This window comes from Onychomys torridus, chromosome 7, assembly GCF_903995425.1.
Source record: "Onychomys torridus chromosome 7, mOncTor1.1, whole genome shotgun sequence".
Taxonomy (NCBI): Eukaryota; Metazoa; Chordata; class Mammalia; order Rodentia; family Cricetidae; genus Onychomys; species Onychomys torridus.
The window spans coordinates 107,150,011-107,174,644 of NC_050449.1; the positions used below are offsets into that span (position 1 = coordinate 107,150,011).

Below are 24,634 nucleotides of genomic sequence, written 5' to 3' on the forward strand. Positions count from 1 at the left end.
TCTTTGCCCTACAAATCTCGAAGGCAGGAAGCACTCCTGTGGCCTCAGGAAAGGCTGCATGTAGCATTCCTACCCAGTTAGCTAGAGGTCAATGAGGCCCAGTGACATTCTAGCAGGTCCCATCCTGGAGGGATGGAGGAATGTGTACTAGGCTCTTGTCCATGTCTCTAGGTGACCAGGGACAGCTGTGGCTTATGTGAGGAGTGACAGTGGCCCCTTTCAGGGTTCCATGAGCCTGAAGCAACACAGATGCCGAAAAGTCCCACCTGGCAAAGAGCATGATAAAGTGTCTGTCCCCAGAAGGATGTGCCGATCACTGCAGGGAAGATTACTTCCTCTGCCTCTGCGGGGTCTGTGTAAAAGCCCATCTGGCAGCTAGTGAAGAGGAAAAGGGCAAGAAATGTGGCATCTTCATCACGAAGAAATGTGTAAGTGAATTAGCTAATTAAAATACCTGATGGTTAAGCGATCAACCCACAATCCAAAAAAATTGGCTGGTTAACTGTATCAGAGAGAAAAAAGAAAAAACAATTCCTCCCTCTACTCACATATAAATGAGTCACATCCACAAGATTCATAAAATTCAGCTGAGTTAGTTCTAACCTCACAAACTGCCCTGGTGGGGAGATTTCAAATGTGATCATTAAAATAGACACCTGATTTGGGTTCAGAGACACACCCACAGAATGAGAAAAGAGCACACTTACACACACACACACACACACACACACACACACACACACTCTCTCTCTCTCTCTCTCTCTCTCTCTCTCTCTCTCTCTCTCTCTCTCTCTCTCTCTCCATCTTAGCCAGTGAAGTGGCTCTCTCAGCAGAGGATCAAAGCTGTAGCAATCTGTGTGTGTTCAGGGTCAGAGTACAGTTCAGCAGGGATCTCACTGCCAAGCTCTGGTTTTCTGGGTGACCCCACAACAGGCAAGGCTGTTCCCTGCTGGCTGCCTGATTCCTTTCAGATGTGCTCTGGGTGGCTTTGCAGGCAGGACAGCATCTCTGTGACAGGCCTGCCTTCATAGCAGATCTGATACACGGCTGTGAAGAGTGGAAACCTGGAGGGTAGGAAGGGAAGGACGCATTAGGTTGTGCACCTTGCCTCTCGGAGTGAGTTCATGTGTGTGTGTGTATGCCCCCCAGACCATAGCACAACTGATACCATGATGAAAGCACAATTTATGCCCAGAAACCCAGCACACAGGCAGCATCACCTGCCAACGAGAACAAAGACCTGACCCGTCAAAGTCCACAGTTCTGGGAGAGCCCCTAACTTTGCTAACCTTGCTTTTTGGCTCCTGTAGCTGTGATTCGGATTAACTGAGGTGTGTCAACCCAGGATATGATTTTTGTGCTTAAAAACTCACCCCTGAGAAGGGCTCAGGGCTGCACTGGGATCCTGAACACCCACTATAGTCAGCAGTTGGCTAGTAAAGACTTCCTATTGGCCTAAACCCATGTCCGAGCAGTCTTCTCTGGTGGATTCCATACAACATGTACCTGCAGATATGTACATGTACATGTGTGCAGAGGTCAGAAGACAACTCTGAGTGTTGTCTTTGGTATGTTTATTTAAGACAGGGTCTCACTATGTAGTCCTGGCTGGCCTAAAACCTAGAAATCTTCTTACTTCCACCTTCCTGAATGCTGGCGGTAGAGGTGTGAGCCACCATGCCTGGTCCACATTCTATGTGAAACTGTGACTTGGTGCACTTCCTGTGTGGAGGGAAATGCATAGACTAGAGTAGTACCCTAGAGTAGTACTGGCTGGCAATCATTGTAACCACCTGCCCGCTCCAGTCTCTGGCAGCTAGGTCTCCCTCCCTAGAATTAGGGATGGTTAATGGTACATGACACTATGGTCCGGTCCCCAAGTGCACCTCTCCAGGCTTTGAGTGATTGATCCCTATTCTTTAGCACTATTGGAGGAACCTTGCAGGCATAGGACCTGAGGGGAGGAAGTGAGGTCATTGGGGGATAGGTCCCCTGAATGGGATACTGGGAATCTTCCTGACTCTGCTTCCTGGCCACCTCAAACAGACCTCCTCAGCCATGTGTTCCTGCAGTGATGTTCTACTCCTGCAGGGGATATACTGCAACATCACAGGACCCCAAAAGGGCCAGGGGACCACAGGCTGAGACTTCTGAAACTATGAGCCAAAGAGACTTTTCTCTCCTCTTAGGCTAGCCTCAGATACTGGTAGTGGACACCTGATCGTCCTGCCTCAGTCTGCTGAGTGTTAAGGTTAGAGGCATACTCTAACTACCATACTCAGCCCTCTCCCCTCCCTCTTTTCAAAATGCATGGTCTTACTCTGTAGCTAAGGCTGACTTTGAAATCCCTTTGCAGCCTAAGCTAGCCTCAAACTTGTGGCAATCCTCCTGCCTCATCTTCCCCAATGCTGGAGTTTCAGGCATGAATCACCACACCCAGCTCATTTATTTCCTTTCATAAAAGCCAAAAAAGTACCTGGGTGTGGTGGCACACACTTTAAATCCTAGCACTCTGGAGACAGAAGCAGGCAGATTTCTATGAGTTCAAGGGCAGACTGGTTTATAGAATGAGTGCCAGGCCAACCAGGGCGTGGAGTGAGACCCTGCCTCAAAAGAAAACCAGCTGCAAAGGTGACTCCCTGTAGAACAAACTAGATCCTAGCAAATGTGCCTACAGCTCCTCAGGATTGGCTATGGATGGAGCTCAACACACACAATTATAAACTGACTTAAAACATTGAGACTTTTTTTTGGTTTTTTTTTTTTTTTTTTGTTACTCAAGCGCAGGGTTCTCAAGTGTGAACCTTGTAGATGACAATGTCATGTCACAATGTAAAAATGCTGGGCACACTTGACTAAAATTTCATATTCTATACCACGCTTTACCTATAGAGTTAAGCTCTTCTCCATGAAGTTGAAATTGGTTTTGTGTAAGTATCTATTTCCCACCAGAGATGTCCACATCACATAAAAGTCTAAACAGACCCAGTCAAGCCCTCAGTACACTGGCCAGCCAGCTCCCCTCACCCAGCCCCTGCGACTGTCTGAGGAAATAGCAACCCAGACACCAGGACTCACTTGCCCAGCAGCCCCTTCTGCTTGAGGATGCGGTAGACCTCGGCAGAGGTCTGAGGTCCCTGGAGCTTCTGCCCATTCAGCATCTCCTTCTCCAGCTCTTCGATGGTCTGAGGAGCAAAGCGTAAAGAAAGGATCTGCTTGAGAATGTTCCTTCCGAGGGAGGTGGAGAGGAGAGCTCAGATGTCCTGTTTCCAGGCAAGGAAAGGCTAAGGACATTCCACAGGGAAAGATGAAACCGTGAAATGTGCAGGCAAATGGGACTGGAAAATGTCCCAGTGAGTGAAGTCACCCAGGCTCAGAAAGGCAAACAGTGCATGTTTTCTCATATGAGGATCTTACCTTCTAACTGTGTGTGAGCGTGTACACACGTGTGTTTGTGTACTTGTGTGTCCATGCCCATATGTGTGCATGCAATGTAGAGGCCAGAGGCTGGTGTTGGGCATCTTCCCCAGTCACTGTCCACCTTCTTCCCTGACCCAGAAGCTACTGACTTAGCTGGGCCTGCTGACCTGTAAGTCCTGGGTATCTTCCAGTCTCTGCCTCCCCAGCACAGACATTACAGGTTCATACAGCTACACCCAGCTCTTTATGTGGGTGCCAGTGAGTCTTCATGTTTGTGTGGCTGAACCATTTCCCCAGTCTCCTAGCTTCTGGTGGTTATAGCTGTACATTTAGGTTGGAGTGGGTGTGGGCAGAGACCAGGAGACTAGAGGCGAGCCCCAGAGAAGGGGAGCAAGGCTTTATGGGATCTGGGAGGGTAACAAAACACCTGTGATATGAAAGTGGAGGGGAGTCTGGTAGTAGAAGGGCACAATCAGGGATGGCGTGGGGAGACGGAAGTGGGGAGGCAGAGGGGTTGGGGGAGAATCAACCTAAATTAAGTATTATGAAAATGCCATCACAAAACCTGTTACTTTGTATGCTAATTTTAAAAAAATTATAAGAAAGAATAAAATAAGGGCATTTAAGGGTCAGGTGAGTACAGCTAGGGCAGACAGAACAGGTGCTGTTAGGGGAAGTCTCTGTGGGGACAGGTCTCATTTCCCCCAGTCTGGGGGGCTCAGATGAAAAGGTCTTGGTGTCAGGTAGAGCAGGTTGGGGTTCAGGGTACCTTTCCAGTCCTGGCAAAAGCCTCTGCCACCTTGCGGTTCCGCCCGCCATAGCAGGTGGTGATGAGGTCAGCTACCCCGCAGCTCTCCAGGAAGGTGGCCGTGGACACCTGGCCCTTACAAAAGATCTTAGCGAAAGCGATCATTTCCATGAGTCCCAGGCGGATGACTGCTGCCTTGGTGTTGTCCCCACAGCGGAGACCATCGCAGAAGCCAGCTCCCACAGCAACAATGTTCTGCAGAGACCACAAAGGAGAGGCTGGCTGATGCCAGAGCACACACAGCCCTCAAAGAACCAGGATGTGGACCAGTGTGGGAGGTGGGGGTAAGTGTGTGAAGTGTCAGCTGGAGCGTTAGATCAGTTGACAGCAGTCCATGGGTGCATTCTCTTTGGACAAATTAGTTTGTCTTTTAAGGTTTTTTTTTTTTTTTTTTTATTTATCAAAACAGTGCTAGGCTGTAGCTTGGTGCCCCGTGCCTTTGATCCCAGAATTCAGGAGGCAGCGGCGGCTGGATTTGTGTAATTTTGAGGCCAGCTTGATCAACACAGTGAGTTCCAGTCCAGTCTTAGCTACATACCCTGTCTCAAACATGCACCACCACCACCACAAGCACCAGCACCACACTTGCCTTGCACACAAACACAAGGATCTGAGTTTGGTTCTCAGAATCCACGCTTTACTTTTATTTTTATTTATTTATTTATTTATTTATTTATTTATTTATTTATTTATTTATTTATTTAAAAAGCCCCCAAACTGAACTGAACTCTACCGCAACGCAAACTGACAGGAAAATGGGTAAATTGCACTACTATCCCCCAGCTAATAAATTGCTCTGAGCACTGGTACCTGTCTGTCGGTGACTGCATGTGGGCAGTTCTCTTGGGGATGCTCTAGGATATCGGTTCTCAACCTTCCTGATGCTGTAGTCCTTTAATACAGCTCCTCATGTTGAGATGACCAACCATAAAATCTTCATTGCTACTTCATAACTGTAATTTTGCTACTGCTATGAATCGTAATACAAATATCTGTTTTCTGATGGTCGAAAGGGGTGTTCGATCCCCCAGGGGGTCTTGACTCACAGGTTAAGGACTGCTGGTCTAGGAGATGGCTTGCTGGGTTCCTAGGTGAGCATACACGCAACTGTAGTTTCAGCCACTTGTTTCTCCAAATGAATATTCCTGGAGTCCCCACTCCGCACTGTAGTGCATCTGCTCTACTATGCACAGGCAAATCAGATATGGACTCCCCTTCCATAGGTGATAATGCGGTGTAGAGGCTAGCAACCTAAGGTCTGTGTTTGTCAGTCACATTCTATGGGGCCTGTCCACAACACCTACTGATGGCAGATGTGAATGACGGAGATGTGGGCCAGAGACCTAAAGCACTGTCTAGCCCTTGCAGAAAATGCTTGCCAATCATAACAGGAAAAATAAAGTGTGTGTACAAATGATAGTCCCTTTCTTTCTGGAGGTCCAACAGCCCATCTGACTCTTCTGGGGCTAGCTCCTGATGGACTTGACCTCAAAGGATGTCTGTTTGAACAGTGGGCTTACCAAAGACAAGGGGCCACATTCTGCTTGCAAGCTGGGCCCTGTATCAGGGAACTTGGTTAGGGAGTCTAGGAAACCCATGCTCAGGGCACTAAGCTGGGCTACCCTGATACGTTTTGTATCTGTTTCATCCAATGCAGTAGCCCGTGTGGCCACTAAGAGTTTGAGAAGTCCAACTCAGGAGCAGGCCAGTGGCTTTTTGAACTTGTGTCTATGAGCTAAGGCTTAGAGAGATTGTTAACTAAATGACTGGAGTTTTGAACCTCTCTGCCGTCTCTTGGACTGTGTGTCTGTCACCCATTCTTGATGGTGACATGATAAACCAGCCCTAGGAATTACCGATGGCTGAGTGGGGAGAGCAGGATCTTTCATGCTGAAGGGTTCCTGCACATGAGAGTGGGACCACACCCAGGCCTCTGCAGTCCTCACTCTGAGGCATGGGCTTACCCTCCTGTCTCCTGGCTGAGAGAGGGAAGAAGCAGACTCACCCCTGAGGCCAAACTCCCAGACATGGTATGTTCCCTGTGTGTCACTGATTCTGATGCCTAGGACATTTGTCCTCTTTCTTCCCAGGTCGGAGAGACTTTAGCAATTCCATGTCACAGGGACATGTCTCCATGGTTTCCCAGAGGCAGAGGGAGTCCCAGGGCAGGTCGAGAGAGAAACACCACCAATAGCAACAGCTAACCTTAGCTCAGTGCTAGAGTGCTTGCTCACAAGTGAAAGGCCCTGTTGTAAACACTAAAAGTAAAATAAATTTACACCTCCTAGATTCTCACATGGTGGCCCCTTCATCGGGCACAATGAAGGATGAGGAAGCCAGGCACACCACAGCTTGCCAGGAGACACACCATGCCCGCAGGCCCAGTGAGCAAGACACAGAGAGGCCTCCTCAGAGTCCAGGCAAGGGCTTTCTCACGGAAAGAGCTGGCCCACTGAACCAAAAAGCTTTGGCAGGCTTCTCTGTCAACTAGCTAAGCTGGGTAGTATGAGGCCTCACGCCCCAGCCCAGCTCTTCAGGTCACTGCACTCAGAGAAAAGGCAGACAAGGGGGAGGGAAGAAGGGAACAGGGCTATGAGTCCTTCCCAGCAGGACCCTGGGCTCTGCACTGCCTCAAAGCTTCCAGGAGTCACTAACTTCCCTACCAGGGGGCCTTGGATAGGCCAGCTCTCTTCTAATAGGACCCTGGACCCCCACCTAGCTAAAAAAACCAGTGAGCCAACTAGAGCATGTTTGAACAGAATTTGAGCAGATGTCCTTTGAAAAAGCTCAGTTATGAAAGTTATCATTATCCCCCTTGCTCATGCAAACCTGCTCTAAACTAGCTGCAGGTAAAAATACTGTGGTTTTTGGAAGACAGGTATGTTAAAGCCTTCCCCAGGTTCCAGGGTAGAGCAGTGCTCAGAAGCAGCCTTTCACCTGGAGGGGCGGTTTCTTCAGTGGTGCATGGGGCCAGGTAGATGGGGCTCAATTCACTCTTAATCTTGCACAGAAAGACAAAACCGGGCTGGGATGTAGATCCACTGGTCGAGCGCTCGCCTAGCAAGTGTGAAGCCCCGTCTTTGATTCCATCCTGAACTAGATGTGGGTGCTGCATATCTTCAATCCCAGTGGAGTCAGGAGGGTCAGAAGTTCAAGGCGGGGGCTGGAGAGATGGCTCAGTGACTAAAAGCACTTGCTGCTCTTCCAGAGGACCTGGGTTCAGTTCCCAGCACCCACGTGGTAGCTCACAACCATCTGTAACTCCACTTCCAAGGGATCCAATACCCTCTTCTGGTCTGCTGGTATTGCACACACTAGTGCACAGACAAGGATATGGGCAAGCACCCAAACACATAAAATATTAAAAATGAAAAAAGAAAAGCTGGGCAGGAGTGGCACACACCTTTAATCCCAGCACTTGGGAGGCAGAGGCAGGTGGATCTCTGTGAGTTCAGGGCCAGCCTGGTCTACAAGAGCTAGTTCTAGGATAGCCAAGGCTGTCTCCAAAAACAAACAAAAACAAAACAAAGAAAAAAGAAAAAGTTCAAGGTCATCAGATACATATGGAGTTCAAGGCATCAGGTTCTCCCTCCCCCAATATTGACCTCTCTCTCTCTATTTACATATGTATGCCATACATGGGTATGTATATACATCAAACCAGAGGGCAGTCCAAGCCACTGCAGGTCACACACACACTCCCACCATGTAGGTAGAACTATCCTATAGTGTCTAGGGCAGCATCCCCCCTCTTCTGGGAAGTTGGTAGCCCACCAAGAGGTTGTTTGGACTCTTCTTTAGCTGTCTAAAGAGTGCTTGCTCAACTGGCCTCTGTGAGAATCCAGACACTCTACAAAAGCCTCCCAGTCTTACGGTCACAAAGAAGCCACATGGCATTCTAGAACCAAATAATTTTTAAGTTAAAATGTTATAGTTAGCGTGTGTGTGATGTGTGCATATAGTCATGCACATGTCACAGTGTGCATGTGGAGGTCAGAGGTCAACTTTGTGGACTCTGTTCCCCCTCCCCCCTTATGTGGGTTCCAGAGAGTTCACTGGCCTGATCTTTTTGATAATGGAAACATGACTCAGGTTCAGACTACAGGGGTCCAAACTAAGCACTTCTAGCTAGGACAGACATGATTCCACACAACCATTGATACTGGAGTTAAGTAAGCAAAAAACAAAGAAGACATTTGGGTGAAAGAAAATTAAAGACTGGCCAAAATATGATTGGTTTGTGTAACAGATGAGAGCCCGCATGTGTGCGAGGCAGGCAGGTATGACAGACTGGGGGGCACATTAGTCATCAACTTGACAGTCTCTGGGATCAGCCAGGAGGAGTGCCTCCAGGCACCTGTGAAGGGATCATCCTGACTGGGTTAACAATGGGGTGGTACCATCTCTGGGATGAGGGCCCACACTGAATAAAAAGGAGAAAAGGAGCTGACCACCAGCATCCATCTTTCTTTGCTTCCTGACTGCAGGTAGAGTATGACTGCTGGGGCCCTGTTCCTGTCACTTGCTACCGTGTCCTCCCGCCATGATGCCTAATCCCCTGGGACTGTGAGCGAGACTAAACCTTCCTTCAGTTGCTCTCCTCAGGTTATTTTGTCAGAGCAATGAGGAAAGTAATAAGACACTGTGATTAGTCTGCAGACAGGCCCCAGCAAAGGAGCTAGCCAGTCCAGAGCACCAGAAGGTGCCATCTGCCATCAGAAGCCAATGTCACAGCCAGTGGACAACACTGGGGGTGTGCTTAGAGGATGTATAGCCAGGCCCCACTTCCTGTTCTTTGCTGCCTGAGTGTGTATGCAATGTGATCAGCCAGCTTCCTGCCCCTGATGCCATGTCTCTCCCGCCATGATGGATTCCACCTCCTGGAATGATAAGCCAACACTGGCCCTTTCTCCCTCAAGTTGCATTGGTCAGGTATTACTTTAGAGATGGGAAAAGAAATTAATAGAGATGGGAAAAGAAATTAATATGGTCTTTGATGACTAAACCTAAGATGCAGCACTGTAGAAATTAAACAGGCCAATGTCTCTGAGGTATTGTTTACTGCTTTTAAAATGAAGTCTGGAGGCTGGAGAGATGGCTCAGAGGTTAAGAGCACTGGTTGCTCTTAGAGAGGACCCAGGTTCAATTCCTAGCACCCATTAAGCAGCTTACAACTTCTGTAACTGCAGGCCCAGGGGATATGATACCCCTCTTCTGGCTTCTGCAGACACTAGGCATGCATGTGGTACATAGACATAAATGCAGGAAAAGTACCCATGTGCATAAAGGAAATAAAGTAACAATCAGCATGCACCTGTAGTTTTATGTACACTTATCCTTTTCCTGGGGTTGGCAAGTCTTTCAGAGTAGAGTTTCTAAAGGAGGATAATCCTGGGTGTGCTGGCAGCTGCCTTCAATCCCTGAACTGGGAAGGCAGAGGCCAGCCTCGTCTATGTAGTGAGTTCCAGGCCACTCAAGGTTACACAGTGAGACACTGTCTTCAAAGTAAATAAACAAAGATGTATAGAAGTGGTTTGTGGACATTCTGGGTGATGTAGTTGCAGACTCTTCACCTTTACCTGTACTTAGGGCTGTATTTCTCAGTGCAATGTTATTTGTATTATTTAGGTGATATTCTTTGAACATGTAAAAAAAATGAGAGAGCACTGGGGAGCTGTCTCAGTGGGTGAGGCACTTGTAACACCCATGCAAAAGCAGATGTGTGAGTGGGTGCCTGGAGCCCCAAGTTTGGGGATGGAAACAAGTGGATCCCGGGAGCTCAGTGGCCATCCAGTCTAGGCAGATTGGAGAGCCACAGACTCAGTGAGGGACCCTTCTCAGAAGATAAGGTGAAAAAGGCTTGGAGGAGACACCCCATATTCACCTTAGGACTCCAAGGTGTCTATGTGTGCACAGGCATGCATACCTGCAAATGCAGATCACATACACACACACGGGGACACATACAAAGTAGATTCTAACTGAAATCCTCAAACACTAATATAATTTCTTGAGTGTTAGAGGAAAACAAAGAAGCCCAACAACACCTCTTCCAAGGACCTCAGCCATTGTTTTTCTTGTTCTGTTCTGTGATGAGGTCACAGCCAAGCAACATGGGCTGGCCTCTCCAGTGGCAAGGAGCAAGCTAGCCCAACAGAACCAGCATAAAAATAGCTCTCCACTGCCTGAGTCTGGACTCTCACCCTTCTGCCGAAGGGGAGGGGTGAACTCCAGGAGGGAAGAGCACCCAGGCAGGACTGTGAGGCGGAGGTGGGGTTGGGGACAGCGGTGGTGAGAAAGGACGATCAGGTCATTCACTCTGGATTGTGTTCTTCTCATCTGTGCCACGGGGTACTATGGCTGGATTCAGCTAACAGTGAAAGTCCCTCTTCTCGGTTTTTAAATCTCCAGTCCTGACGCAGGCTCAAGGGATGATGGAAAGCCGCTGAGGAAGAGTAACAAGGGGGCCCTGGGTGCCCCTCTGCCTCCACCTCCCTCTATCCTCAGTCTTGCAGGCATGAATCCACTTACAGGTGCCCTGCCAGGAGCACACCAACCCCCATTAACAGGAGCTTTCTAGAACCATCCATCTAGAATCTTCTTACCCAGTACCCTTTGTTCCAGGCAGTACTTCACATCATCTCCCCACCTCCCACCCAAAATATCCAGTCACTTAAAACCAGCTTTGTGCAGCTTCTGGCTAATGCTGAGCAATTAGGCATTCATGGTGTCCCCCGCTGTTGAGTGGTCATTAGTTTCATAGGGGACTATTAAAAGCCATAAAAATCTCACCCAATATAAAGCCGCCAAAGCCAGTGCCTTGATGACTGTGGACAGAGGCCTGCCAGCACATAGCTGGAACAGTGTCCCCTGTGCATAGAAACAGACGCACGCTGCCTGGCAGACCAAGCTTTACTTGGTCAGAAGTCTTTGAGCATGCATTGTGTTTTGTGACCATACAATGTTAATTCTAAAAAGTGGTCTTAAATTCTGACTAGAAATGAGGACATAGAGTTCCTGAGAAAGAGGGGGGAGGTGCTTTTCTTCTGACTTCCACATTCCCTTTGGCAAGTCTCTATGGAAACAGGCAGTTGGATGCCAATCATAGGGCACCCTTCCCAGCTGTTCCAGCTCCAGTGGCAGTTTTGGATTAAACTGCTGGGTATTTGGGTATTTACATTGAGAAGTCGAGGGGGAAGGCAGGCTGGCCTCCAACTTCCTATGTAGCCAAGGTTGACCTTGAACTTCTGATCCTCCTGCCTCCTCCTGCCCAGTGCTGGGATTACAAGTATGCACCATCATGTCTGGTTTATGTGGTGCTGGGGATGGAACCCAGGGCTCCCTGTATGCTGGGTAAGTTTTTTTACCAAGAGAGCTGCATCCCAACCATTCCCAATCCTTTTTTAAAATGACCTTTATTAAAGCCAGGTGTGGTGGCGCACAACTTTAATCCCACTGCTCCGAAGGCAGAGAGGCAGGCAGATAGATCTCTGTGAGTTCAAGGCCAGCCTGGTTTACATATCGAGTTCCAGGACAGCCAGGGTTACTTTGAGAGACCCTGCCTCAAAAACACAAACAAGAAAAGAAAATGCCATGTATGTATGTATGTATGTATGTATTATTTATCTAGAGTGTATATGTTTAGTGTGTGTATGTATGTATGTATGTATATTTATTTAGAGTGTATATATTTAGTGTGTATGTATGTGTATTATGTATGTGTGTGTATGTATGTATGTATATTTATTATCTAGAGTGTATATGTTTAGTGTGTGTGTATGTATGTATGTATATTTATTTATCTATAGTGTATATGTTTAGTGTGTGTGTATGTATGTATATTTATTTATCTAGATTGTATATGTTTAGTGTGTGTGCATACCCCTGGGCATGTGAGGCAGTCAGAGGACAACAAAGAGTCAGTTCTCCCATCACATGGGCCACAGGGACTACCTGAGGTTGCCAGGTTTGGCAGAAGGTGGCTTTATCCAGAGTCATCTCACTGGGCACCCTCCATTTTGCACCCTCACATAGGCAGAGTCAACCAATTCTGATGCTGGGGAGGAAGATCACAGAAGCAGTTGTAGTAGCCCCTGCTTCCTCAGACCGTCCCCCCAGGACAGAGGGATGAGTGTAGAAACATTTCCCTCCACCTATGCTTTTTGCTTTACTTTTTCAAGACAGGGTTTCTCTGTGTAGCCCTGGCTGTCCTTGAACTCATAGAGATCTGCCTGCCTCTGCCTCCCGAGTGCTGGGATTGAAGACCTATTCTTAATTAAGATGATGGGAAGCCATTTCTTTGGGGCAGTACTTCTACATGAGACCGCACAGACCAGACTTGCCAGAATGGAGACACTCTCACCAAGTGCCACATCATCAGGCTGAACCACTAGATCCCAAAGCTTTCCCTGGAAGCAGGAGTCTGTCCCGACAGAAAGCACTGGCAAGGTGATAACACTCAAGACAGGGAAAGAGTGGGTTCCAGGTCAGTCTGGGCTACGTTAAAAAGTTGAAAGCCACTCCCGACACTTTAATTAGATGCTATTTCAAAATAAAACCTAAAAAGGCTGGGAGTTCATCTCAGTGGCAAAGTGCCTGCCTTGAATTTGTTCAAGGCCCTGTACTCAAAAAAGGAAAAGAAGGCTGGGTGGGTGGCTCAGCTGGTAGAGCGTTTGCCTGGCAGGCATGAAGCCTGGGATTGGTCCCTAACACTACCTAAACCAGACGTGGTGCACAAACCTGTAATCCCAGTGCTTAGAAGGTGGAGGCAGGAGGGTCAGAAGGTCAAGGTCATCCTCAACTACTTATTGAGTTGGAGCGCAGACAGGGCTACTAGAAGCCCTATCTCAAAAACCAAACAACCCCAAACCAACTGCATCAATTTGTTGAAGTATCTGTGAATAACCCGGCGCTGCTGATCAGGCTTTCCCCACTGCTCTGTTTCCTTGTTTTCTGCTCTACAGAATCCTTAGACCTGCCCTGCTGACAGGACATAGTTCTCCTTGGCAGATGCAAACCGCCTTCTGCACGCTTGGGGCTAGAGGCCGATTGACCAAGTAATTAAATTTGTCGTGATTTTTGTCTGCTGACAATCCTTGGTCACTGGCCAATCAAAACTGCTTCTTTTCACTCTAGGGAACAAAGATAAACTATTCTTTGGGAAAAAAAAAATCCTTGTCAGCAGGAGACAATTCTTCCACGGGAAAAAAGAACGAGAAGCCAGAGGAATGGAGTGAGAGGAACCAGTTCCCACTCAAGATAACATCTGGGTGAGGAAGGAGAACGGTGAAACCCCGGAGAAGCCAGACACAGGTGGCTGTCAAGACCATCACCTCAGAGAACAAGATGCTGGAGCTGGAGAGAGCCCAGGGTTAAGAGGACTCACTGCTTCAGCGGAGGACCCAGGGTCCATTCCCAGCCTACACTAAGCTGCTTACAACCTTCTTTCTATACTTTAATTCCAAGGCAACCAGTACCCTCTTCTGGCCTCTAAGGACCTTGTGTGCATGTGGTACACACACAATTGTGCAGGCATACACATATACATATAAATAAAAAGAAATAAAGTGAGGGCTGGAGAGATGGCTCAGTGGTTAAGAGCACTTGCTGCCTTTCCAAAGGACCATAGTTTGATTCCCAGCACCCACGTCAGGTGGCTCACAACCACCTGGAACTCTAGCTCCTGGGGATCCCATGCCTTCTTTTGGCTTCTGTTGGCATCTGCATACATGGGCTCACTCTCAGGCCGACATACACATAAGTAAGAACAAACTCCTAAAAATAAATAACATTTGTTCAGAAAACAAACAAACTACAATTTGGGGCTAAAGAGACGACGGCTCAGTGCTTAAGGGCAGCTGCTGTAGCACAGGTTTGGTCCCCAGCACCCCATGACAACTCACAGCCATCTGTAACTCCAGTTCTAGGCGGTCCAGTGCCCTCTTCTGATCTCCGTGGCACCAGACATGCATGTGATACACATATATACATGCAAGCAAAACATGCACACAAATAAAAGTAATCTAAAAACTTAAAAGAAACACAATTCACTGATATTTATAAATAAAAGTAACGAGCCTACTACCATGTAGGAAAGAGGGAAATCAGGAGCCTGTGACGAGAGCATGGTCACGGCTGGGGAGACGGCTCCTGGCTAAAGCATCTGTCACGTGAGCCTGACAACCTGAGTCAACCCCCAGAACCCGGTGAAACTGGACACAGCAGGACACATCTGTAATCCAAGCCCAAAACGAAGGTCCTAGAAGCCTGGGCCAACTGGTCTGCTGTAGCCAAAGGTGAACAGTAGATAGGCCTTGTCTCAAACCAAGGTGAGTCAAGGACACACACTGGTCATGCCCTGACTTCTGCATGCACACACCGGAGCGCGCGCGCGCACACACACACACACACACACACACACACACACACACACACACACGAACCAACCAAGCCACCAACACAGAGCCCACTCTCCACATTAGACTGCTAGCATTGGCCTGGCCTGCAAACCTCCTCCCCTGGGTAGGATACCAAGGCTGGTTTTACCTTTAGAGCACCACAAAGCTCCACAGTGTCCGCATCATCTACCACAGTGATTCGGAAGTTGGGTGTCTGCAGCAGCTCTTTGAACAGGAGGCCGTTCTGCATCACTTTGCTACCTACAGGAAGGAAGGTTAGAAGAGCAGGAGATTAGTGACATGTCCTCTGTCCACTGCTACACCTAGCCAGGTTAAAGTGTTAGCTTTTATTACAAAAGTAACATAGGCTCTTCACACACACACACACACACACACACACACACACACACACTCTGTCAGGAAGGCACATAGCTATGGATACAAAACCATAGCTCTCACCTCTATGTGAATGAGAGAGTTCAGTGAGTGACCACGGCCAGGAAAACAGATCAGGCTACTCCAAATACCATGTTCCACCGTGGTAATAGTCTCATGAGCCATTCATTTATAGTTCCAGAACAGAAGGAAGTCAAGAATCAAGGCACTTGATTTTCAAATAGCCTGGTAGGAGTACCAGGAAGGTTACAGTGGCGTGCAGAAAGCCTTGTCACAGGCTTCAGGTGCCACTTGGTGACAGCTTAGCTTTCAGTTGGTAGATGCCAGTGATCTGAAGTTGATGCATTCCAAAAGGTTTTACCCAGTAGTCACATGTTAGAGTAGACACACAGATAGCTAATACGTGGCTGTAAAGGTGGCTAAAGACAGATAATTGGATCTAGGCACTCCAAACCTCTCTAATAACTAAGTTCAATCAAGTCAGTCAGCCTTGCCAAATTTTTAACACAGCTGTGGCTTTTTTTTTTAAAGGGTAAACTTCAGTTCAGATAGCAGAAATAGAAAATAATGATATCTCTTGCCTAGCACTTGGGAGATTTAGGCAAAGAGCATAGGAGTTCAAGGCCAGCCTATGTTACCTAACACAACTGTAGGCTGGCAAGGTGGCCCAGTGGGTAAACATGCTTGTTGTGAAAGCCCGGTGACTTGCGTTCTGTCCACATAAAGGTGGAGGGGGAGAGCCAACTCCACAGTGTCCTCTGACTGCTTGGCACAAACACCCACCCTACACAATAATAATTAATTCTGAAAAAAGTTAATTATCCCATAATACCCGAACCAATTATTTACAATTCAACAAATTACATCTGACATACATTTTTAATTTATTAAGCTTGAAAAGTTTTTCTCGAAACAGAATGTAAGACCTATATGTGTTTTAGAACCTGCACCAATGCCATCGGATAGATAGGCAGCCAGGAAACCTGCCTTGGTCACGGCCATGCTCCCCTCCTCTGGAGCAGGACATGAAGTGCCTGGTGCTCCTTGGCTTTCATGCACTCAACTGCTTTTATTTTTATGTGTTTTGGACACCTTTGATTAAACAGTAGTGTGATGGCTATTCTTGGTTGTCAACTTGACTATATCTGGAATGAACTATAATCCAGAAATGGAGGGCACACTGTGGTCAGATCTTTTTTTTTTTTTTTTTAAGAGATAGGGTTTCTCCGTGTAGTTTTGGTGCCTGTCCTAGATCTCACTCTGTAGACCAGGCTGGCCTCGAACTCATAGAGATCTGCCTGGCTCTGCCTCCCAAGTGTTGGGGTTAAAAGCGTGTACCACCACTGCCCGGCTATGATCCAGATCTTTAGGCAAGAAGACAATGTGCTTTTGATCCAGATCTTGAGGTGGGAAGACACATGCCTTTAATCTAGACCTTGCCCCTAGAAGGCACACCACCTTTCATCTGGGCCACACCTTCTGCTGGAAGTCTGTATAAGGACAGTGGAAGAAGGAAGGGTTGTTTTTAGCCTGCTTGCCCTCACCTCGTCAGCACTTCCGTTCCTTCTTCAGGACCCCAGCAGATCAGCTGTGACACCCAGCCTCGTGGGACTGCATAGCTACTAGATTCTTGGAGTTTCCATTCATAAATCATTCCAATAGATTCCCTTATATATATTTAGAGAGATTCATTCCATAAGTTCTGTGACTCTAGAGAACATTGACTAATACAAGTACAGTCAGGTATGATGACATGCCTTTAATCCAGAGTCTGGAGGCAGAGGTGGGTGGATGTCTGTGAGTTTGAGGCCAGCCTGGTCTACTTAGTGAGACCCTGTCTCAAAAAATGAAACAAGGCATTTCATCAGAAATCAATCCTGGCGATCCATATGTTGCATGTAACCCTAGTGTCTGTGAGGCTGAGATAAGAGCCATGAGTTCCTGGTTAGCCTGGGCTGCATGGAGAATCTGGTTTCAAAAACACCAAGCTACAACAATAGCAACAAAGGAAGACCAAACCAAAGTAAAGCCGTACCCCTAGTGCCCCATGTGAAATCTGTTCTGACTGGGGGGGTGGGGGGCAGTGCCGGTGGACTAGGCAAATCCCCTCCCCAGGTTCTAACTCAGGACCTCAGGCCACAAGCTGGCAGAGCCATCAGGACACTGGAAAACCCCAGAAGACTTTAGCCCCAGGCTCTGCCTGTCTCCAGGTGGGAGACCAGCTGTTCACCTGGGAGCTTTAAAAACACAGGTAACCAGGCCATGACCCAGATCCACTAAATCACAGCCCGGGAATGGAACAGTGTGGCTAGTTTTTGAGACTCCCTTGGTGATTCAGACAGAAGCCAAGCTTGCAGATTTAACCTCCTCCAGCTTTCTCCTGAGAAAAAACACCAGGTACTCCCAGGACGGCTGCAAAGTTAAGTAAGAATCAGAAATAAAACAGCTTCGGTGAGAACGAGGCTCCAGCCCTATAATTATGAAGTCAGCTGACACTTACTGGTGTGTGTGTGTGCCACGCACGTGCAAGAATGTGTGAATGTGAGTGTGCTTGTGTAACCGTGTGTGTCTTGTCTGTGCAAGGTACTTGCCTATGTGTGTGGAGGCCACAGGTGGGTGGTCCCCACCATTCCATATTATTTTTCAGATCACATATATGTCAGAAACAATGTTAGTTATCTAGGGTGTGTGGTCCTAGCAGGACTTCAGTGAATAAATACGGAGTCATATTAGCTTTAAAAAGCACACGAGTTTGGTAAAATCAGGAGCATGGAAGGCATGTTCTCCACAAGGGGGCAGCAGCACACACTATGACAGCATTTCCTTCTGGTGCTATCAATTATGTGTTTCTCCTCCATAGAATTCACAAGTGAGCTGATACTCCCGACTCTACAGTTAAACATCCGCTGGTCCTTATGTCATCAATCCAGAGACCTGGAGGCTGGGGATGGAGCTCAGTGGAGAACTTAGCATGCCCAAGGCCCAGCCTATAAATAATAAGGTGAGCTAAAGGGATAGCTCAGTGCTTGAACACTTATGAGTTCAATTCCCAGCACCCAGGTCAGATGGTTTACAATTGCCTCTAAAACCAGCTCCAGGGGTATCCCATATCTCTGGCTTCTAGGGCAGCTGTATTACATGTATACTACCCTTCCACATACATATAGATAAAAAAATCTTTAAAGGCATGGAGGCCGGAAGTCAAAATTGGGTTTCTTCCTCAATAACTGGTCATTTTTTAAAAAAGATTCATTTGCTTTATTTATAAATGTGTATGAGTGTTTTGCCTACATGTCTCTATGTGCACCATGTATGTGTCCATGGTGGCCAGAGAGGGCATTGGATCCTCTGGAAAGAAGTTACAGGCATTTCTGAGCCTCCATGTAGATGTTGGGAACGGAACCTGGCTCTTTTATAAGAGGAATAAGTGCCGTGCCATCTCTTCAGCCCCTCCAGCTCTTTAGAAGTAGGGTCTCTCGTGGATCCTGGAGCTCACTGATTGGCTAGGCTAGCTGGCCAGCCCTCGGGATCCTCCAGTCACTGCCTCCCCATACTGGGATCACAGACACCTGATTCTGTGCCTGCTTTTTTCACAGGCACGGGGAATCTGAACTCAGGTTCTCATGCATGCACAACAGATTCTTACCTATTGAACCATATCTCCAGCATCCTCTACCCTGCTCTCTACTAAGATAGGATCACAGGTAGCCCAGGCTGGCCTCGAACTCCTAATCCTCCTGCCTCCACCTATTGGAATACTGGAATTACAGGCTCGAGTTCATAGGTAGAGCATGTATGCAGCACATATGAGGCCCTGAGCACCAGAGCAGGGAAGAGAGGCAGAACCAAGTGTGGGCTGGGGAGCAAGTAGGAATCATACAGGCTAAGCCCCAGCACTGCCAGGGCCCTCTGCGGCCTCACCAATGGTGGTCTCGCAGAACTTCTCCGCAGCCACCTCACTGGCGATGTTGGCCCCCATCAGCACACTGATGTCAATGCCCATCTTCTCTCTGATGATGTCGGAGATGAGCTTCAGCCCTTCAGGGCCCTCATCTATGCCCTGGAAGGATGCAGAGGAGTCAGGGGGACTGCAAATCAAAGAGGCAAGAGACACTTGTTTTATAAGTAGTCTTAGCTGGGTGCGGTGGCTCACACCTGCATCCCATCATACCTATAACTCAGCTGAGGCAGGAGGGCTGCTCTGAGTTCAAGGCCAGCCTTGGCCATGTTGGGAGTCAGCTTGGGATACGGATGAGACTCTGTCTCTACCAAATCCACATGAAAGAACAGAATGAAGCGACTGGTTTTGGTGCGATGGTGTGGGAGGCACAGAGGTCCCTGTGCTCCCATATAAGCACTGGGGAGCCGGGAATGAGAACACCCGGTTGTCTCATCAAATCAAGAGAGATGTAACCTCTTTCCTGTCCAGAAGGCTGGGAACAGACGTGCTTAACCTTTGCCCTCTCTGTGTGGTGAAACTACCCCCCCACCCCCAGGCCCTTATCCTGAGCTTGTTTTTTTTTTGTTTTGGTTTTTTGAGACAGGGTTTCTCTGTAGCTTTGGAGCCTGTCCTGGGCTGGCCTCGAACTCAGAGATCCACCTGCCTCTGCGTCCCGAGTTCTGGGATTACAGGTGTGCGCCACCACCGCCCGGCTTCTGAGCTTGTTTTTCTCAGTTAATCTGGAGAACCAATCTTTGTGGAAAATGTCACGTGTACTTTACAAAGAGTTTTGATGTAGTCACGTCTTAGGCTTTATTGTGTACACAGGATTGAGTTAATTATCACCAGGAAATTTTTTTCATCAAATTGTGCTATGCTTAAATATGCCTGAAATAGATGATTTCGGGTCAGATTCTCAAAGTTTGAACCAACACTGGCTACTAAATCGTGTTGAACCAGACTGCCTTTTTAACTCTTGAGAATCACCACTCTGCTGGCCACAGTGTTTGCAGAGACCCCTACAAAGTGGTTAGGGTTACTTTGCAGAATGGGAGCTCTGGCCTGGAAGGCCCTGAGAGCACACAGGGCCAGTGGCACCTTCCAGGGCTCCTGGAGGCTCCTAAGGAGCAGGCTACTGGGATGGCAAGGGAGATCCTAATAACTGCACAGAAGGGACTGGGCCCATAGCATACACCGTCCCCAAAGTCAGCTTTAGGCACCAAGGAAGACCCCGGTTTAGTCCTATCCATCACCAACAAGTGAATAGTCAACGGCACCCATGAAGAGGACAACTGCACTGTCGTCCAGCTCTGGGCACATGAGTGTGGAACCTGTTACCAGCTGATGCCACACCAGCTGCCCAATCAGAAGGTGACATAAAGGTTCTTTTCTCTAGGGTAGGGGAGAGAGATCTGTGTTTGGTTCCAGCTCTAGGGATCCGATGCCTCTGGCCTGCGAAGGCACCTGCATGCATGTGTACACACCCATCCTTAGACACACACACATAATTAATAAAATAAATCTTGGCCAGCTACTGCACTGGCTACTCCCCTAAGAGGCAGGGTGAGGGTCCTCCCCCCAGGTTCCTCTTCTCCCATTGGACAGAACAGCTATGCTGAATGTTGTCAACACCTCACTCAATTTTCTTTTACTAAATTAATTTTTATTGTGTATAAATGTTTTGCCTGCATGTATGGCCACCATGTGTGTGTAGTACCCAAGAAGGCCAGAAGATGGCATTAGGTCCCCTGGAATTGGAGTTAAAGACAGGAGCCTCTCCGTGGGTGCTAGGAATAAAACTTCAGCCCTCTGGTATGCACAAGGTGATGGGTTCCAGCATCATAAAACAGACAAAACAAAACAAACATAAAGAAAACACAGGAAGCCAGCGGGTACCAGCATTCCACGTTCTCTACTTCTGGTCTGCTGGGATGTGAGCTAGCAGCCACCTGAATGCCGCTGTCTCCACACAGCTGTCCACAGACATGCCTGCCTGGCCTCCCTGGCCATAAGGGACCACCTTGCCTCAAACAGTGAGCCTGAATAAACCTCTCCCTACTGAAGTTGCTTCCTGTCAGGTGTTTAGTCATAACAGAGGAGAGGTACCTGATAGACCTGCTCAAGCAGAGGACAGAGGGAGTGAACTCTGGAGGAACCAGGGTCCAGGGATCCACCTCCTGTCTGCTCTTCCTGGGTGGTTACCTTGATGAGTGTGATGCCTAGGGCCTTCTTGGGCACCCTGCCCGTGATCTCATCGCAGATCTTGTGAATGAACTGGTGAGGGATGACGAACACCAGCAGGTCTGCATCCTGCACAGCCTCGCTGAGATTTGGGACAGCAACCTGCAACAGAACGGGGGACAGATACCCCGCAGAGGTCCAGTCAGTCCACACCCTCACCCCTTCAGAGTGCACACTGCCACGAGGGACTGCCATCTCCGCCCCCATTCCTTCTAGGAAAAGGATCCTGACATGTCCTTCTAATTAAGTGTTGCTTGCTCTTTCTCTTCAACGAGGCGGCCGAGCAGACGCCAACACGCAGATCTTTGTGAAGACCCTGACGGGCAAGACCATCACTCTTGAGGTTGAACCCAGTGACACCATCGAGAATGTCAAGGCCAAATCCAAGATAAGGAGGGCATCCCACCAGACCAGCAGAGGCTGATATTTGCTGGCAAGCAGATGGAGGATGGCCGCACCCTGTTGGACTACAACATCCAGAAAGAGTCCACCTTGCACCTGGTGCTACGCCTGCGTGGTGGCATCATCGAGCGACCCTTCGTCAGCTCGCCCAGAAGTACAACTGTGACAAGATGATCTGCCGCAAGTGCTATGCACGTCTGCACCTCCCTGTGGTCAACTGCTGCAAGAAGTGGAGCCATACCAACAACCTGCACCCCAAGAAGAAGGTCAAATAAAGCTGGGGCCGTACCTGGCCCATGACCCCGGGACCAAATAAAGTCCCCTTCCATCGGGGAGAATAAAAGTGTTGCTAAATTTTAAAAATTACAACTTTATTTATTTATTGGTGTGTATGTGTGTACATGTTGTGGCATGCATGTGGGGGTCAGAGGACAACTGAGGTCTCTCCTTCTCTGTGTAGGTACTGGGGATCATGCTCAGGTCATCAGGCTTGGGTGCAGATACCTTTATCCACTGAGCCATCTCACCTTCCCTATTGTTCTTATTACTGTTTTTTGAGACAGGCTCACATTTATTGCCCAGGCTACCCTGGAAGTCACCATGTAGCCTAGGCCATCCTCCTCCCTCAGCCTCTCTTTAATCCTGGATCCCAAACTGTTAAAGCTGAAGGATCAGGAGTCCTAAATTATCTTTGGCCACATTGCAAGTTTGAGGCTAGCCTGGTCTACACAAGACTGTCTCAAAAGGTCAAAAACCAAACCAATCCAAAGCCCCAGTGATGTATATAGACAAACGGATTTTAATCTTGATGAGGACAGTGTTTTTAAAGACTGGCAGAGCTCAGCAGACAAAGACGAGAGAGACAATGAAGAGCATCTCAGAATGTGCTGTGGTCAGTGGCTCCCATGTCACACTGGGGCCAGCAGAAGAGCCTTCGCCTGGCCAAGCTCCAAACACGAGGTCCTGGCGGAGAGCAGTGAAGCCAGATCGACCACTGCTCTCCAATAACAGGGAATAACAAGTGTCCTCTCCATTCAGGTCTAGGGAAACCACACTCTCAGGCCAGCCAGCTGTTGGTGAGTCAGAGGTAAAAACGGCAGTCAAAAACTGGCAGTCGATGGCACAAAAGGTTCCTGAGCGGGGCCCTCAGGCAGGGCTAGGTGTGCAGTGGGTCAGGATCCACGCAAGGTAGACCTGGACTCTGAAGTCATGGCCTCACTGGTAGACATACACAGCAGTGCTGGGCTAGGGATGGGCTCAGTTAGCAGAAGGCCTTCTCGGGATGTGAGGAGCCCTGACGTTGATTCCAGCACCACATAAACCATGGGCTGGGGAGAGGAGGCAGGAAGATCAGGAGTTGAATCATCCTCAGCTCCATACCAAATTCGAAATCATGGGATCTAGTGTCCAGGGGTGCTAGAGAGATGGCTCAGCAGTTTCTGTGGCCCTTGCAGAGGACCAGGGTTCAATTCTCAGCACCCACATGGTGGCTCACAACCATCTATAATTCCAGTTCCAATGGGTCCAGCACCTTCTTCTGACCTCCCTGGGCACCAGGCATGCATGTGGTACACAAACATACATTCAGGCAAAACACCCATCCACATAAAATCTTTAATAAAAAGGTTTAGTTAAAAGGAAAATTAGAGCCCAGCAGTGGTGGCTCACGCCTTTAATCCCAGCTCTTGGGAGACAGAGGCAGGCAGACCTCTGTGAGTTCGAAGCCAACCTGGTCTATGGAGCAAGTTCCAGGACAGCTAGGACTACACAGAGAAACCCTCAAAAAACAAACAAACAAACAAAAAAAGCCAGCAATCCTGTGTATGTATTTCCTCAACTCACAAGGAGACAGGTGCTTAAAATGAGCCTTTAGGTAGTTACAGAAGCCAGAGGGGAAAGAGCCTAGAGAGGAGAGAGGGCCATATATGTGTTGTGACCTTAAGGGTACAGATGGCTCCCAGGAGCACTATCAAGAAAAGAGGTCACATAAATGTCCACTCCAGAGAGCAAATGGTCCTTTGGATGCAAGACATTAGCAGAGCCCTAGGAGTGGGCCTTTCCTCCTGTCTAGGTTCAGCCTGGCAGGGAGGTGGTCAGCAGAACGCCCCGCTGCTGATCTGATGCTTGTTGTTCCTCTGTTCACACAGCGCACAGGCTCTCCTCCTTAGAACCACCAAGCAGTGGTGGATTCATATTAATCTGCCTGGCCCCAGGGCACAGATTTATAATCTCAGCTACTCAGGAGGGTGAGGAGGGAGGATCGAAAGTTCAAGGCCTGCCTCGGCAACACAGGGAGATCATATCTCAAAATAAAAAGGAAAAGCACATGGTAGGTAGTCTGGGTACCTAGAAAGTCAAAAGCCAAAAGCCAGAGTTACAAGCATGGGGTAGATGGAGGGAGCAAGTTCCCTGGTGACTGGCACAAGGAAAGAGCAGGACAGTGAGGTGCCTGGCCCACAGAGGGGAAGGAGCCAGCCTGGACCGCATAGACCCTCTCTCAACCCTCTAACTCCCCTGCCCCAGTAAGCAGGTACGAAGCCCTGGGTTTGATTCTCAGCATGACTTAAAGCTGTGTGCTAGTACTTGGGAGGTGAGAGCAGGAAGACCAGAAGTCCAGTGTCATATGTGTGTGAGGCCAGCCTGGGCTACATGCATGCATGTCTTGGGGTGGGGGAAAGGCCTAAAATTAACTAACAAACCTGTCAATGGGAAGGGCTCTAATCCAACATGGCTGCTGTCCTGGTAAGGGGGGAAATGAAGGTGCAAGGGTCAGCTGGGTCATTACGAGAACTTGCTGCTCTTCCAAGAGGACTGGGGTTCGGATCCTAGCACCGACGTATTCACAACCTCCTGTAACTCCAGCTCCAAGGGAGCCAGCGAGCTCTTCTGAACTGGAAGCACACCCGGGCACAGAACACACAGGCACACGTTTTTAAGAGGCAGTAACAACAGTTTGCACAGAAGAAACACGGGCCCTGTCTCAAAGAACAAACGACCAGAATCCAAGAAAAGCAGACTAGTCAATAGAGA

At 48.5% G+C, this 24,634-nt stretch overlaps 1 protein-coding gene and 1 pseudogene across 1 annotated transcript in view; one reads left to right on the forward strand and one right to left on the reverse strand.

Moving 5' to 3' along the window:
• Nucleotides 1-761: 761 nt before the first annotated feature.
• The window catches only part of Gpd1l (glycerol-3-phosphate dehydrogenase 1 like), a 35,996-nt gene continuing 12,123 nt past the window's right edge, over nt 762-24,634 (reverse strand). The window contains exons 3-8 of the mRNA XM_036191615.1: nt 21,164-21,304; nt 18,943-19,081; nt 14,774-14,886; nt 4,190-4,423; nt 3,079-3,185; nt 762-1,064 (exon numbers count right to left, since the gene is read on the reverse strand). Of these exons, the coding sequence (XP_036047508.1) occupies nt 968-1,064; nt 3,079-3,185; nt 4,190-4,423; nt 14,774-14,886; nt 18,943-19,081; nt 21,164-21,304 (831 nt within the window). The 3' untranslated portion in view covers nt 762-967. The remainder of the gene's footprint in view (nt 1,065-3,078; nt 3,186-4,189; nt 4,424-14,773; nt 14,887-18,942; nt 19,082-21,163; nt 21,305-24,634) is intronic.
• LOC118586901 lies at nt 21,471-21,935 on the forward strand (annotated as a pseudogene).